This window comes from Typopeltis vanoorti, chromosome 2 (assembly GCF_054136105.1).
Source record: "Typopeltis vanoorti isolate ZY-2024b chromosome 2, IOZ_Tvanoo_1.0, whole genome shotgun sequence".
NCBI lineage: Eukaryota > Metazoa > Arthropoda > Arachnida > Uropygi > Thelyphonidae > Typopeltis > Typopeltis vanoorti.
In genome coordinates, this window is record NC_143550.1 from 25,452,175 (window position 1) to 25,471,074 (window position 18,900).

Consider the following 18,900-nt stretch of genomic DNA (forward strand, 5'->3'; position numbering starts at 1 on the left):
GAGAAAGTTTCTAGCCAAAAAATTGATTACCAAATTAAGTCATCCTGCTTATTCATCTGACTTAGCTCCCTGTGATTTCTGGCTAATTCCAAAAAAAAAAAGCACACATCACTTTTGCAGTTCAAGACCATGCCAGTGTGTTTCTCTAATCACAAGGGGACAGTCTACTATAAATTCATTGAACAGGGACAAACGGTCAACCAACAATGCTATTTAGAGGTGCTGAAAAGATTAAGAGATTCTGTTCGTAGAAAAAGACCTGAATTGTGGCCTGACAAGTGGATCATCCATCATGACAATGTGTCAAGCCATAGTGTGTTCATCACGAGAGAGTTTCTGGCCAAAAAATTGATTACCAAATTAGCTCATACTGCTTATTCACCTGACTTAGCTCCCTGTGATTTCTGGCCATTTCCAAAATTAAAGGCTGCACTAAAAGAATGAAGATTTTCTGACATCACTGATATCCAGCATAATGTGATAAAGGAACTCAAGAGTATTCCAGAAAAAGAGTTCCAGGCCTGTTTCCAAAAATGTGAATACCGTCTAAACATAGTGTATAAATGCACAAGGGGACTACTTCGAAGGCGACAGTAGCCACTAATGTATAGTTCTGAACGTAGGTATTTTACAGGTGCATTCCGGGAATTAAATTATCAGACCTCGTATAATGAGGAGTGATATAACCAAAATAACAGGATACCAGGTACTGTGCGACCACAGATGCGAGACCCCTTGACACTTCTGCGCATGGCAGAAGGCGGCAAATCCATTTCGATAATAGGGTAATCAATGCATTTCGTGGGATGAGTGTTTATTATCATACGTTGGAAAATTAGCTTTTCTTTTATGAAAATCCTATTTTGTAAAGTGGTTAACTATTTTGCTTGTACAACAGTCGTAAAATTTTACGTATAAAGCACGTGATTTTGCGTGTTGGCAACGAATTCGTACATCACCTTATTCCTTTCTCCTGTTCAACATGAATTGACTTTCTTGGCAATCTGCCAATGATGGCTCTTACTTCTGTGGTCAGACAGTAAGTTAAAATATGTTCTTTGAAAACATACTGTGTACAATTCCAAGACATGCTGTTTGTTTGCTGTGATATAGCAATATATTGTTTTAATTATAATTTGATTGATATGGATTAATATGGATAGATAATTTATAATATAAACATTCCATTAATTTATTTAGTAATACCTACACATCAAGTTATTTCTTACATTACAATTTATTGTAAACAAGAAATGAAATTCAACTGAATGAAATATCACATGCTATATTAACTTTCTGGATTATTTGGCAAACTTGTAAATATATCTGATATATGTCTTCTTAACAATTATCAAATACTCCTTTAATTTAGAGCCAGTTCCAGTCTCATATGCCATGGTTGATGTCCTTCAGCACTCTCACAGTTCAGCTCATGGAGATAACTGCATCGTCCACAGATAAGAGTTTCTAGCACATTCACTGAAAATTCCATGAGAACAACAAAATACATATTCACACCTCCAAATCTTAAAGAACAGAAAACAATTCAAAAGCTATGTGTAAGGCCCATCAAAAAGAGATCAAACATGCTAAGCTTCAATTTCACAAATTTAGAATTATAAATCTAAATCAAGTTCTCTTCGGTTGTTCAAGTCTCACATGCAAATGCTTTGTATATCCATACTTTTTTTTCTCTTCAAAGGACAACCCCAACAAATTTCTAAAGCTATCAGTTTATCTATTAATATATTATATATTTATCTATTATTATGGTATTACTCTCAATATCAATGTTCTATCTATCTCCCCCCCCCCCAATACCAGTAACACCAAAATGATTTTCTTATACTTTGCTATTCCAGTTGCCAGTAATGTGATTATTCACTTCAGGTGCAGCATCAATGGTACATCAAATGTGTCTGTGTAAGTTTAATATTGACTGTGTGCATCTCATCTTCCCTTTTGTGTTGTGTTCAATGGATTTTCATGAACAGATAACTTGGCTTCTTAGAAACTTGATGCTGCTTATGAAAGGGAGGTGTTATTATCCTATCAACACTGACTGCTATATCTGTAAATTGTGTATATTCTTCTGGCTACTCTGCCTGTTTTGAGGGATTTGAGGAATCAAAAATCTTTCCACCTCCATATGAGACTAGCTAACTCACCTTCAACTGAAAAGTGATAAAGAACCTTTATCAGCGTTCTTCATGTTCTAGATTGGATGAAAAGACCTGGTTTGAATCCTAAGAGCTTTGTCTATACCAGATGAGCTAAGGAAGTTCTTAATCTGTGCACGTCAAAGATATTCTAATTTTCCAGTTTAATTACGCATGGATAATTATCCACGAATAGTGACTTCTTTAAACCATGACATCAATGATCAGACAACAGCACACTAACAGACATGTAAGTAGAGCTTGGTATAAAAAGTTGGCAGGCATTGACTGTCATAACAGCACGAAGTTTGGGCATTTGATGTGTTTGCTATAACAGTGCAAGACATTTAAAACAGTATAGATTGAACAGCAGTTAGCAATAAGTAAGTTTTTCTTACCGGATAGCTTTGGATGAGTTTTTCATTCCACAAAGAGACAAACTAGCTTGAAAACATCCAGCAAAATTCAGTCAAAAATAACTGGGGCAGAGACAATGAGGCATATACAAAGCTTGAGTTTAGACGCACTGAACCAAGTGACTCATCACTTGATGCAAATTTTATATGTTCACGCAATATATATTCTCCAAATAGTGTACATGCTTTATGTTCATAAAGTAAACACAAAAATCAACTATATGTGTTGAAGTAGCCATTTTTTTTTTCATCTCTTTTCATCACATCACTAACCACCTCATACTTGCTAGGTATCAACAAATCACATGTCCCTTTAAAGCACAATGACAATTAAGTGCTGACTACAATGACTTCTGCATAATTTTTGTCAAAATATTTACTTTTAAAAAAACTGCATAAACTTTTTTTTTGTCATTTTATAGTCAAATAATGAAGCTCTAAATAATGAAAAGCAAATGTATTCATATTTTGCCAAGATCACATCTTTCTGAGGAAACTGTTGATGAGGGACATAGAGCTACCACACCACCACTATGCAGTTGTTGAATTCTTAAAACAGATGCACCTAAAAATTAATCTTTTGGTTGCTTTAGCTTTGATAATGTGACAAAATAAAATTTCTTTATCAAAAATTAACTTTGATACTTTAATAGAACTAATAATAAATTAAATTACATATAAACATTAAGTTATATATTTAGTTTAATCCTTTATCCAAATATAAGCAAACAGTTTGCACCTGAAGTATCTTCAGGACTTAACATACAGTTGTGAGTCTTGGTGTTTAACAACAGGAAACACAAATAAACTACAAACAATTGAAATGTAATATCTCAGGAAAGTGGCACAAAAAACAAGACTAGACCGAATAAGAAATCAAACCATAAGAGACAGCCTTCAAGTTACACCTCTGAATCAATTCATAACACAAGCCCAAATGAGATGGTTTGGACATCTCAATCGAATGGAAGAAGGAAGAATAGCAAAAACTGTATATGAAAGCCAGAAAATAGGAAAAAGAAACATAGGCAGACCCAGGACAGGTTGGCAAAAGGAAATTAAAGAAAAATTGGAAAAGAAGGGAATTAACTGGAAAGAAGCAAAACAACAAACCTTGGACAGGACGGCATGGAAATCTCTTTGGCAAAATCTCGACGCTTAAAAGCATAAGAGATCATAGACGAAGAAGAAGAAGTATCTTCAGGACTGAGGCAACTTGTGGCAAAGGTGGACTGAGTTCTTATCAATTTCCTTAATATCCCATAATGCAAAGCACATCTCCTTGCAGACATGTATAATGCTATGAATTATGGGAAGGGTCACTCCCAGACTGGTTTCGATCTTTATTGAGGTCTCTTCAGTGGCCAGACCCAGAGGTGATACCAAGGTTGAAGCAATGCAGAAGTCATATTTCCATATGCCATTTGCCAAAAGGTGACACACCTTAATATTAAATTACTCTGGATTAGAGAAAGATGTTGGAAGTTTTTTTCACTTGGTTAGACTATAAATTATATATTTAGTTTAATCCTTTATCCAAATGTAAGCAAACAAAGTTTGCGCCTGAAGTATCTTCAGGACTGAGGCAACTCGCAGCAAAGGTGGGCTGATTCTCATCACTTTCCTTACTATCCCATAATGCAAAGCACATCTCCTTGCAGACATGTATAATGCTATGCATTATGGGAAGGGTCACTACCAGACTGGTTTTGACCTTTATTGAAGTCTCTTCAGTGGGAGCCAGACCAAGAGGTGATACCAAGGTTGAAGTAATGCAGTGATCCTTCCCATAATGCATAGCATTATACATGTCTGCAAGGAGATGTGCTTTGCATTATGAATACTAAGGAAAGTGATGAGAACTCAGTCCACCTTTGCCACGAGTTGCTTCAGTCCTGAAGATACTTCAGGCACAAACTTTATTTGCAAAAGGAGTGACACCTTTTGGCAACTGGCATATGGAAATATGACTTCTGCATTGCTTCAACCTTAGTATCACCTCTGGGTATGGCTCCCACTGAAGAGACTCAATAAAGTTGAAACTGGTCTGTTTAGTGACCTTTCCCATAATGGATAGCATTATACATGTCTGCAAGGAGATGTGCTTTGCATTATGGGAATCTCCATCTTCAGACACAAACTTTGTTTGCTTACACTTGAATAAAAGATTAAACTAAATATATAATTTATAGTCTAACTAAGTGAAAAAAACTTCCAACAATAAACATTAAGCACGTTCATTTTATTTTTGTGAAATTTTTCCACTGCAACATGGAACAAAATATCATTTGCAAAATTTCCATTATGTAAAATGAAAAATTCGTGGATGTTAAAATCTGATTTGTTTAACAATTAGCTTAACAAGCTATTATTAGTCAACTCTCACTATAACAAATTATCAAAAAGCCATAACTAAGCATCAATGCAATTCTAAAGGCAATTCAATATAGTAAACCCTTCATGCTATACCAAATTATTCCACTGATATAGTCCAACCACAGAAGTGAGAGCTGTCGTTGGCAGACTGCCAAGAAGAGTCAATTCATGTTGAAGGGGAGAAAGAAATAAGGTGATGTACAAATTGGTCACCAACATGCGAAATCACGTGCTTTACACGTAAAATTTTCCACCTGTTATACAAGCAAAATAGTTACCACTTTAAAAACTACAATGATCATTAAAGAGAAGTTAATTTTCCAACATGTAATAATGAACAACACATCCCACCATACGGATTGATTACCCTATTATCGAAATGGATTCTCCTTTTCACATGCGCAGAAATGTTGAAGGGTCTCGCACCTGTGGGCATACTATATCTATAATAAGTTTGTAAAAAAAAAAGTTAGACTGTGGCTACATGCCAATTATTATACTTACAACTCCATCACTAGGTAAACCTTATTTTTATCTTCATATGTCTCTATTAGTTGAACAATATTTGAATGCTTTAACCTAAAAAAAGATAAAGATTTTTAACTTAGTTTTACTCGTAATTTAATTTTAATGAAAATGGATTGTAATTGCATTTCTAATGCTTAGAGAATTCTCTATAATAATTAACAAATTAAAAAAAAAACCTCATAAGTTACTTAGCAATGGTAAAAATACTAGAATGTTCTGAACATAAAATGGTAGAACACACTGTAATTCACATTCTCCACTACGAAAAATTAATAATTTCATCAATCTCAGTAATAGGAGACAGAATACTGGTAATAAAGTATGCCGAACTCTGTGTTATCCAAATAGCTGGAAAAATGGCATCTTTCGGTAGTGGAGTTTTTCTCATATTAGAGGCCCCTAAAATTATGCTTTCAGTAATGCATAAAAATCTGCTAAAGTGGCACCATCATGTGCTGGATATATGAATTTCATTATTACAATAGTACTGCTCTTGGTGTTGTCACAAATTTCATTAAAAAAAGTGATTTTCAAAAATATTTATAATGTACACTGAATACAAAGTCATTGACAAAAACATGCATAACTTACACTTTTATTTTGAATATGAAATATTAATTTCTTAAAATTAATACAGAATGCTTACATCAAATGAATATGCACATATAAAAAAATAAAATAAAACAAATAAATACTGCCTCCTCCATCTTCTTGCATATGGTGAAATAACAGCAAATCAAAGTTTGCACTATGAAATGGGAAGTTTTTTTGCCCAGCACACACAGAACAATTATAGTTGGCAACTTGCTGTGTTTGTAAATTTTATTTATTTATTTGCAGTTTATTTAATTGTGAAGTGTGCAAATTAAATGGAATTAAATTCGTGAAGTTCACAAAAGTGTATAAAAGAAGAATAAAGGTAATTCTTAATCAAATATGAGTGAATAACTGTTTCCTTTATATGTGCATATTTGTTTGGTATAAGTGCTCTATATTATTATTTTGTAACATACAAGGAGTTAACAGACTCATCGTGGGAGAGCCACTCAACCAGCAACATGGCTATCGTAACGAGCTTTGAAGTTACACTACCTGCACTCACAACGCACTCAGGCAGTGCAACTCACCAACAACTCTCTACATAAAAAATCTACTCCTCACTCCCTTCTTCACCACAGGGATGGCCCCTTGTTCTTTCCATCTTAACATCCATTCTTTTTATTTCTTCTGTATCAATCTGATAGAATCATTTAACTTGAAGGTCTCTATCATATCTCCTCTTTTCCTCCAGCCACCAACCTCTGTAATCCACATTCTCTCAAACACTCTTCACAGCCAATACTCCAGAGTCCTGATATCACTTCGGTCATTAATCTTTAGACCCTCTCTAGTGTTTCCACATCACAATGAAAACTAGGTGACCAAATCTGAGCACAATAGACCATATGTGGTCTGACCAATGCCTTATATAGATGCATTACTACCTCTTTATCCCTACATGTCAATGTACTTTTTATCATAGCAACAATACAATGCAAGATGCTAATATTTTGGAAGTTTATTTTGCACTTGGTTAGACTATAATAAATTTAGTTTAATCCTTTATCCAAGTGTAAGCAAACAAAGTTAAAGTTTGCGCCTGAAAATATCTTCAGGACTGAGGTAAGATGGTGCAACACCAGGCAACTCCGTTAGATACTGAAACAAGGAGTGATGAGAACATGGTTCACCTTTGCTCGGAGTTGCACCACCTTACCTCAGTCCTGAAGATATTTTCAGGCACAAACTTTGTTTGCTTACACTTGGATAAAGGATTAAACTAAATTTATTATATGCTAATATTTCTTTTCTTTCTCTTTCCATCCAATCAATAATTTTATTTTTCTGTGCATTATTTATTCTTATTAACAGAACCACACTCGGTGATGTGAGATTTAAAAACATGAGGGAAAAAAACAAAAAGCAATAACATGCTACATGTACTTATCCAGAAACAACATTATTAATTTTTCTACTAAAAGTGCAGAAAAGAAACAAAATAATTGAAATAATTTCCAACATTATTTGCCTGATTGCATAAAATAAAATTTATCAAATAATAACATTCATCGTTTCTTTTTTTAAAAAAAATATATTTCTAGGCATTTTAAAGACTTTCTGATTAACTACAGGGGGGAAAAAAGGAAAATAAATAAATAAATATATATATATATATATATATATACACAGTTGACTCTTGAACAACGAAGGGGTTAGGGATGCCGACCACTATGAATTATGGTTGTCACCTTTGTTAGTCTTCACTGTTTTGTCTATTAGTTTGTATATTTACACCTGAAGAAATTTTTTTAAAATTAGGATGAAATGTCGTGTTGCCAATTAAAATAATTGCTATCAACTTATTCCGGTGTTCTGCTTTATAAACTTTAGTCAAATATTCATGAACTGGCAAAGTTTACATACCACTTTTATATGTGCGTGTGTGTGTGTGTGTGTGTGTATATATATATATATATATATATATATATGTGTGTGTGTGTGTGTGTGTTCATATTTTTTTTTATACTGACTGAAATCCAAGAATTAGACAAATGATTAATTTATTTAACGCACAACGTTTCGTCGGAAAGCCGACTTCTTCAGGTGTGAGAACATTGAAAGCAAAATAAAAAACACTACAAAGAAACATTGTACCACTACAAAATCGACTATAAACTTTGAACTGTAGCTACAGTCCAGGCTAAAGTTCTATTGTTAGGCATCTGCGAGCGTGTGACTTCATGAGTGCACCAGTATCTGATAGTAGAGCTAAATGAGTCTGGTAAATTGTAACTAAAGTTACTGTTTATATGATGAAAATCCAGGACAATTTCCTTAGACTCGACTATGCGCTGTTCTACTTCGTGTGGCATATATAAAGGTTTGAAGTTGTTGTCCAGTATATCTCATGTTGGCGGCCTTCACTATTCATGTTTACTGAGAACAGGACATGGCTTGAGAGGGCACTTGCTCTGGTTCTGTTGTAAGCAATGTCACTTTGATGTCCCTCAAGACGTAGGAGGATGGACTTCTCAGTTATAGAATATATATATATGTACATGTGTGTGTGTGTGTGCATGCACGCACACAAGCAGAAACTACAGATGATGACAATGACCTTAATATAAAGGTCGAAACATTAGAAAATTACAGCAATTATTCCTAACACGGTTGTAGTCTCAATTTACCGAAATGAATTCCTTTTATTATTTTCTCTGCATTGTCGATTTTTTTTAACCACCATGAGAGGTTTAAATTCATACCAAAATACTTAAAAAAAAAATAAACGGAGAAAAAGAAAATAGAGAACAGAAGGCAATTTTTAACTTAATTTGTTTGAAGAGAAATGTTATCAATATTACCACAGATTTTATTTCACAGAGTAAGCATCGACTCAGCGAAAATTGCATAAATATTCTCGATTGATTAACGAAATAAACATTTTTGAAAACTTTTATTATTAAAAATTCCTTATTAATGAATTTTAATGATTACAATGTTCTACTATTGTTAAATAAAATTTATTTTTATGTATGAGTATAAACTGTTTTGTACTTTTAACAAAGTAACATTTTTCACAAAAATTTTTTATGGAAACTTATTTTATGGGGGCACTGAAAAAGTTCTGCACAAGAGCGCCTCCTACCCACAGTGTGGCACTGTTTAGAAGCATAACATCATCTGCATAAAGCAAAGAGCTGACATTAACTTCTCCAATTTTGATATCATTTAATACCACTTTCTTTCATAATGTGATCCATATAGATAATGAATAACAGAGGGGATAATGTACATCCTTGTATGACACCAGATTTAACATTAAACCATCTTCCTGTACTTCCTTCAATTCTAACTGTTTACTAACAACTCAAATAAACACAGTATTGCTTGATATAATGCCCCATTGACACTACACCATACAACTGTAGCGTTTTGAATAGTCTCTCTTGGCACCTTGTCTTATCTCTTTTCCAGATCTGCAAAACTTAAATACAGATCTTTGTTATATTCCCATGATTTTTTAACTATTTGTTGTAAAGTGAAGATCTGATCAGCCTCCATTTGGCCTGAATCCAGCTTGTTCTTCACCAAGCTTCTCTTCCACAATCCTTCTCAACCGTTTCTCAAATATACTTGCATAAATCTTACCAGGAACACACAATAGAGAAATACCTCTGCAATTCTCACATTGTTTTATTGCTCTTTTTATATATGGGTACTATGAGAGCTCTACTCCAATAATCCAAAATTCGTCCCTCTGTCCAGGCCTTCTTAACTATGCAGTGCAGCCACTGAGGCCTCCATACTTGAGCATTTCTAGTCGAATATCTACTCCTGCTGCCTTTCTACTTTTCAGGATTTTGATGGCTTTTTCTACTTCAAGTATGGATATGTATTCGTGACTGCATGCCTGTTGAGTGTTTTTTTAACCGTGTGCTGTCATCCTGCTTGTTTCATTTAGCAACTTTCTGAAGTAATTACTCTATACTTCAAGGACATCTTTTTCCCCAGTTTTCATGTCACCTTTATCAACTCTAATTCCTTTTACAGCACTCTTTCCTCCATTTCTTAGCTTTTTCAATACCTCCAGAATATCTTGCCACCTTCTTGATATTTATTTTCTATGCAAGAATTAACATAATATAGAATCGTTATTTATTTTCCATGTTCCTACCAAAGTCTTCCCATGATTTCTGTTTAGCTAGTTTTACATAGTTTTTAGCTTTCTTACATTTGTCTCTGTATTTTCTAAGAGCACAAAATGACTTATTTGCCAGGAACTTTTGATATGCTTTCTTCTTTTCCTTCACTCTTTCATCACTCTACTTAATTTCCTGTCCTACGTGGAGTTCTGATTTTTCTATCCTTGCAGACAACTTCACTATATGCCTATCTGGCTGAATCAATCAATGTTTTCTTCAGGGTTTGCCACTAAATCTCCAAAGTTTGGTTCCTGTTCTCAAACTCTTTCATTTTTTCTTGAATTTGTGTATTTTAGTCTACAGTTCACATCTGAGAGCTGCTCAACTTTTATTCACTTTAAAACTTTCTTATATGTTCTTCTTTTCAAAATGAAATTCAATTTTATCCTGCTCAAGACTAAATGGTGATCACTTCCAATTTCAAATCCTCTGTACACTCTGGTGTCCTGCACCAGGTAGAAACATCACTATTAACAATAACATAGTCAATGAGACTTTTCTTATTCCATGCCTCTTCTCTCCATGTGAATTTGTGCACATTTTTACATTGAATATTGTGCTAGTAATAACCAGTCCATGTCCTGAGCAGAAATCCAACAGAAATTTGCCATTATTATCAGCTTTGCTCTTTTCTCCAAATTTTCTCAAAATATTTTTGTATGTCTGATAATCATTTCCTACTCTGCTATTTAGATCCCCAACAAGGACCAACTTTTCCTTTTTCATTGTCTCGGTTGCTTTCTCTAAAGCCTCAAAAAATTCCTCCACTTCTACCTTAATAGAAGCTTCTGTGGGACCATAGGCACAAATAAGTCTCATTGTGCAGTTCCCCATTCTGATATTTGCTCATATCACTCTACCTGAGACTGCCTGCAATTCAAGAAGATTAGCATCGTATTTAGTGTTGAATACTATTGCTGCTCCTTCTTTTCCTTGATTGTCGTTGCCTGAATATAACATTTTGTGGATTTAATATCCCCTTAATTTAAATAATGTTTATATCGCCGAAATGAAGCTTATTAGTTCTTTATATTTAAGTAACATTTTGTATTTATTGCTCAGAAAGATCTCACTAGTTTTTGTCTTTTTTGTTTCAGTTAGCCCTATTATATCGATCTGGTACTTATCCAATTCCTCAGCAAGCTATATTTCTTTGCCATTCAAGCTCCTTATGTTGATAGTACTGATCTTGAACTCTGGAGATGTTGAGTTGGGGTATGTTTTAGGATTTGTTCCAGTAGCTGACTTTTCTCTGTTTATTTTATCTGATGTCCCTTTAATGTAAGGAATTATAGTTTTATTGTAGTCTGGTTTATCTTTGTTTTTTATTAGGGTTTTATAGAGAATTTTGTAATCATGTTGCTCAAAATGTTCGTACAAAAAGAAGGCAGAGCCATGGGCTTGCCATTATCCCCACCTATTGCTAACTTTTATATGGAACATTTTGAGCAACATGCTCTAGATTCCTCTCCTTTAAAACCAAAAGTTTGGCTTGGATACGTTGACGATATTTTCACGATCTGGCCCCATGGTCGCCAGACACTAGACACGTTCCTTAGCCACGTAAACAAACAACACAAACACATACAATTCACAATTGAGATTGAAAAACAGAACACACTTCTGTTTCTAGATACGCTTGTTACACGTCTTCCTTCTAGCAGTCTTTCCTTCATTGTTTACTGGAAATCGACACATACTGGCCAATATATACACATAAACTTCTACCACCACCACCACCCAACACAAAAACTAGGTGTCATTAATACTCTAAAAAACAGGACTTTGAAGATCTGCTCCAATTAACAAGTGCTGAAAGAAGAATTTAAAGCTATCAGCAATACTTTTCTAAAAAATAGTTACAGCCAAAACTAAATTCTCTACGAGACCTCAATAAAAGACAAAGATAAATCAGACTGCAATAAAACTATAATTCCTTACATTAAAGGGACATCAGATAAAACAAACAGAATACTACAAAAATACAACCTTCAAAGCCACCATTAAACCTCTTGCAAAATTAAAAAGCTTACTCAACTCATCCAAAGACTCACTCCCCCTGCTGGCCCACCCTGGAGTATACCATATTTATTGCACCTGTAATATACCATATAGGGGAAACAGGATGCACAATTCCTATCAGACAAAAGGAGCATAAGCGACACATTAAATATTATAACTATGGTGAAGATGGCCTTTCTGATTATGCCCTAAACACTTTACATAGAATTGACTGGAAAAGTACCAGTTGTTTACATCACACCAAAACATGGTATGAACGCAAATTTAAGAAAGCCTGTGAGATTCTTATCAACCACCCTAATCTCAACAATAATGATGGTCTAAAAATCCCAAGCATATGGAAGGCACATATTCTACCCACGGAACCTTTCTCTCTAAGAGATAACTATAAACAGGACTGTAGATAATCCAGAATCCTAAATATAAAATAACAATTGTAATGTTAAAAATAGGACATCATTGTTACTGAAAGAAGACTATCTATAAGAAAGAATATTTTTCCCATGTTATCTTAAATAGAATTTAGCTTTGATGTAGTTTCCAAATCAGTGGTCGCCAAAGTGGTCGATATAACATTGTTAGGGGTCGATATAACATTGTTAGGAGTCGGTTGGGGGTCGATAGAAAAATATAAGACATCGTTGTATGGTTAATATTTAATTCGGTTAATTTGGATTACCTGCATCCTAAATGACAATGCAATTAAGAGTGAATTGTGGGAACAGTGACATGAATAAAGCTGTAAAATGGTGCAAGGTCATGAAAATAGTTACGGAGGCCAATCAAGTAGGCCAAAATGACCTACTTAGCAATAAACGGATGTCAGTGGTTCCCGCCCGGCTAGCGCAGCGGGAGTGAGATGGCAACACGTGCATGGTTGCTTATTTACTTATACGTATTCGATCCCTGTCTCATTTTTGCGCATCGACATACAAGTGAGCATTATGTTCTAAAATTCATCAACATACATATTATAATTCAATCGTTATTCATTCAAACTGAACTTCTCTGTGCTGAAGGGTTGAGCAGGGCTGGTAGTAATACCAGTGATGTTAATACCAGTAGTTTATTAATATTAATATCACTAGTAATACCAGTGATAGTAGTAGTAATAGTAATATAATAATATATACTATATGATACATACAATAAACACTGTAACTATAAAATAAACAATCTAAAAACTCACATAAGCGTCTTTTTCGCTTGTCCTATTATAATTACGTCATAGTAAAATAGAGGGGATCAATAAAACATCAAGAAGCTCTTGAAGGGGTCAACGGTCAAAGAAGTTTGGCGACCCCTGTTCTAAATAATTATTTTTGGTGAGTTACATATATATTTTTTTTTTCACTAGAGGTCATGCCAGTAGAATAACCGGTGATCAAATCATTGTTTCTTTAGCTTACTGTGTGTAATGTAACTCAGCTTGTCCATGTATATTTGTATATACTCCAGATGATGATCTTAAAATGAAGATCGAAATGTCGGGAAATGAAAAGAGTTATTTATAACACGGTTGTAAAGTCCATAATTTCTAAAATGAAAAAAAAAAGTAGTTGTTGAAAGTTTTTCACTTGGTTATACAGGTAACCCTTGTATAACACTGTACTTATACAACGTGGTCTACAAATTGTAGTAACCCTTTATCTTTTCAAATATTTTTTGCCACACAACTTAAAAATCAAATTTTATCTTCTTTAAATTTGCGTCAGCCCGTATCGAGCATGTAGTTATAAGTGGCGAATTTATATTAGAGGAAATACCCTTTAGCATGCATGTATGTCAATTGTTTACCATATCAAGTGTTTATTGTTGAAAATTCTCTTCATTTTCTACCAGGAAAGCACATTAAAAATCATAAGTGTGTTAATCTCAAGCTGAGCACTTTATTTTTTGGCGAGTTACATAAAATATATAATGTATTTTTATGTAAAAAATTTATTTTAACAGTAATGGCCACTTATAGGGCTTTTGAGATATGGTTGAAAACGAAATTAGTGAATTAATTGATTAGGAAATAGATTTAAATGAGGAGGAACTGGTACAATTAATAGATGACATCGAACCAAATGGAGGGGAAAATTCTGCCGAAGATTCTGATTGTGATGAATCTGTTAAAGAATTCAGTTTAAAGAAATTAGCAGAAGGATTGGCCTCGGCAAGAAAGTTAGGAAGTTATTTTACGGATGATGATCCGTCAATGGAGTGCTCCGTGAAATTCATGAGACAATTGGATATTTGTTTAGCTCCAATTATGAACTTAATAAATATTTTCAGCATAGTGGTAAGCAAGGTCTTATTTACTGACTTGATAAATAAAGCAGCCAAAGTATGCAATGAGAATGATACAAATGTCCAAGAGATTTCAAGTGATGACGATGTCAGACCACTCGTAAATAAAGAACATCTACAAAATGTTCATTTTGAAGACAGTGATGAAGATTAAAATATTTACTTTTATTTTATTTTGCCTAAAACATTTATGCATTATGTACAATGAAGTTTACGTTCATTTTGTATTTTTTATAATTTTATACTATGCATTTATTTCATAGTTTATGTTTTCTTAACTTACATGAATTACTTGAATTAAATAAAAAATATTTTTTGTTGGGTATGTCATTGTTGTTTATATAATTAAAAAAAAAACGATTTCTGAACATAACCCTACTTTTACTACGTGATCTAAGTCTTACATATAACGCGATTTATATAACACAGCTTTTCGATGGAACCTAACATCTGCATTATAGGAGGAATACCTGTATTATAAATATTAAAGATACCAAGAAATTATATACTTGGTTTAATCCTTTATCCACGTGTAAGCAAACAAAGCTTGAGCCTGAAGTCTTTTGGACTGGGGCAACTCGTGGTAAAGATAGTAGACTTCACATCACTTACCTTAGTATCCCATAATCCCACCTCTGGGTCTGGCTTGCACTGATGAGACCTCAATAAAGGTCGAAACTGGACTGAGTAGTGATACTACCCATAATGCATAGCATTATACATGTCTGCAAGAACATGTGCTCTGCATTATGGGATACTAAGGCAAGTGATGTGAAGTCATACCACCTTTACCACGAGTTGCCACAGTCCTGAAAATACTTCAGGCACAAACTGAAAAACCAGAAAATACTTTATCCAAGTATATAATTTCTTGGTATCTTTAATTTACAGTATAACTACGTGAAAAATTTTCAACAACTATCTATCTCTAATGCAGGGTATTATAATAATAAAGTGCAACACCTTTGGGCAACTCGTATAAATAAAAATAAAAAAATGACTTCTGCATTACTTCAACCTTGGTATCACCTCTGGGTCTGGCTCCCACTAATGAGACCTCAATAAGGGTCGAAACCGGTCTAGGTTTCGACGCATAGCATTATACATGTCCTATAGGAGATGTGCTTTGCATTATGGGATACTAAAGCAAGTGATGTGAAGTCACACCACCTTTACCATGAGTTGCCCCAGTACTATAAATACTTCAGGCACAAACTTTGTTTGCTTACACTTGGATAATAACTTGTATGTCATAGAGACCTACAAGTTATTAAGGGGTTGTTATAGGATCAATGCTGGAGAGGTTCTACAGAAAATAGTGGGAGATCAGAGAAGAACCAGAGGTCATCCCTGGAAATTGTATAAAGAGGATGTGAGTAAGGGAGTGAGAAGCAGATTTTTTTACATGCAGAGTTGTGAATGATTGGAATGCCTTGCCTGAGAGTGTGGTGTCTGCAGAGAATTTGAGTGTGTTTAAATCACGGAATGATGAGCTGTGTGTATGATAAAAGGACTCCCTAGATGAGTCTTTGACTCCATGGGGTCTTGGGTAATAATAATAATAATAAAGCATTAAACCAAGTATATAATTTCTTGGTATCTTTAATTTATACATAAAAGAAAGTATTTACTTACATATACCCTTTTCCCACTGCACCAGTTTTGTACTCAAGAACACATGAATCATGCAACCTGTGTGAGTGTATATGTGCACGTGCGCACACACACGTGCTTGCTCCATTGTATTATATCATCTCTATGCTATGGGATGCATCCATTTGTGGTGACAGGGATGGTCATAATGTTTTGGCTTGTGTTGCGTGTGTGCGCACACACACACACACACACGTGCACAGTAATCTACCATTTATCTGACTACAGCAGAAAGGCAATCTGCTGTTCTGATAATTGAAGATTTGGATGAATGAAGGTATGCAATTTCATGGCACTACACCAGAAGCTGGGTGACATAGAGGAGTAAGTAAATTGAAGAACTGTAGTTTGAAAGTCATATAAATGGTAGATTTATTATTGTTACGGGCTACTTCATGGAGTTCTTAGACCCATCGAGGGATGCCCTAAACATCATGCCAAGGGGCATGATGTTTAGGGCATCCCTCGATGGACTCACTCACATTTATGGCACCCACAACCCTGCCAACTTATTCCACTCATTCACCACTCTCCAAGCAAAAAATCTAGTTCTAACACCCTAACTTTTGCTCAGTTTCCAAGGCTGGCCCCTAGTTGTCCCACCACCAGACCTCTTCTGAAAAATTTCCTCTGTATTAATCTTGTAAACATCCTTCAGTAATTTGTATTACTCAATCATATCTCTTTTCTGCTGTCAACTAATTTCTGTAACCCACAAATCTTCAACCTGTTCTTGTACAGTTCATTCCATAGACCTGCTAACATCTTGGTCATGCACCTCTAGATCCTGTTCACCTCTTTCCTCATCACCAAGAAACTGTTACCCAGATCTATGCACAATAGTCAAGATGGGGTTTTATCAAGTCTTGATAAAGAGGAACAATAACCTGCTTGTCTTTCCTCATCAAAGTATTCTTTGGTATGAACTGTTTTAGCCACTTTTGCTGTGTCCCCTAAACTTTAATTAAACTGACATCCATTCTCATTTGTGCAAACTGCCAGGCTATCCATATCATCCTGCAAAATTTTAACATCATCTGTATTAACTATTGCTCTACCCAATTTTGCATCATCAGCAAGTAACTGAACAGTTCCTCTAATATCCTTTCCTATGTACTTAATGCACAAATTAAATAGTAGCAACCCAAGAATAGAGCCCTGTGGCACTCCACTAGTCACTCCTGAGTAAACTACTATCTGATATCTTTCCATCAACCACCCTCTTATCCACTTCACCAACTTTATATATTCATCCCCATGTGATGCAGTTTATTGATTAGAATTTCATGTGGTATCCTAATGGACTTCACAAAGGCTTTTGTGAAGTCCATCAGTATCACTGTATTATAAAATGTGAGCAAGTTACTGACGCATAACCTACCCTTCACCAAACCATGTTGCTCACTCCATACAGTATCCCAAAGCAAAATACAGGAATATATTTTGCTTTGTTCTGCTCATGTGCCTGCTAGCTGCCTTTCACCCTGAATCCCCTTCCACGATTTTTTTATTTTATTTTTTTTTATAAGCCTCAGCTTAATGATGATATTCATCCATTTAATTCCCAAAGTAAATTTTATTTACTTTCCTGACTCTAGGTATGCAGTCTGCCATTACTTTCCTCAAATACTCCTTTACCATTTCCCATACACTATCTACATCCAGTCCTTGAAGTTTCACATGCCATGACACTGATCCAAGCAATCTCCTAAGCTTGCCATACTTACCAGCCCAATAATTCCACATATATCCCCTTCCATAATTGAAAATTCCACACATTTATCCACCTCCCAGATCATATGATCCCCCCTCACCAATTAGTAACAATGTGGTTATAGCCAAATTCTCTGATGCAATTACCTAGCACACTCTCAAACCCCTAGTATATTCCATCACATGTTACCTCATGTAATTATTCCTTAGCAACTACATAAATTCCATTTCCTTCCTCCCATGTGTTCTCTCTTCTTTTCAATCTATGTTCCCATAGTTTAAATCCTCATAATAATAACCTGCTTTCTCCACTCAGTGAGCTTATTTGCTGATGCATACTATCCCTCTTTATTTATTTATTCCTCTATCTCACACAGGATAGCCTCAAATGAGCTATTTTCACTGGCCTGCAGTTGAACTTCTACTCTCTTTGGTTGCAGTTCATTGGATATCATCAAAAACACTCCTCCCCTCACATTCTTTTTTTCTCTCTCTCTCCCCTCCCTGAAACACTATCCCACTAACTATATCATCTTCTGTTAGCCATGTTTCCCTAATGCCAATAACCTTTGGCCAAGATGAACTAATCAACTTCCCTAAATATTTTACAGTACTAAGTTTGCCAGAACTGGGGTGTGGCATTAATACCTCTCAAAGGAATGACTAAGTATCTATATTACCAGGCACACTTGTTGGCAGATGAATTTCACTGATATAATATAAGGCCTGAAGCATTTGAACTCAACAGCAAAGTCCTACTTAATTTTTTTCCCAATTCTTTAATTATAAGAGTTATTATTATTATTACATGACACCTCCAAGGAGTCCAAAGACTCATTAAGGGAGGGCACCTACTTTACAACTCTCCGTCTCCACCACTCGATCCCAACTACAGCGAACCACATCATCTACACCAACACCATCTACTGCCTACCACTACTAGTATTTTCACAGACAATCACAAACATCCATGCCCACGATGGGATTCAAACTCAC

General features: G+C 34.9%; 1 protein-coding gene across 3 annotated transcripts in view; it reads right to left on the reverse strand.

Moving 5' to 3' along the window:
- The window catches only part of CaMKI (Calcium/calmodulin-dependent protein kinase I), a 281,064-nt gene that overhangs the window by 187,974 nt on the left and 74,190 nt on the right, over window positions 1-18,900 (reverse strand). For all 3 annotated transcript variants that reach the window (XM_090404109.1, XM_090404092.1, XM_090404100.1), the window contains exon 3: window positions 5,456-5,530. In XM_090404109.1, the coding sequence (XP_090260235.1) occupies window positions 5,456-5,530 (75 nt within the window). The remainder of the gene's footprint in view (window positions 1-5,455; window positions 5,531-18,900) is intronic.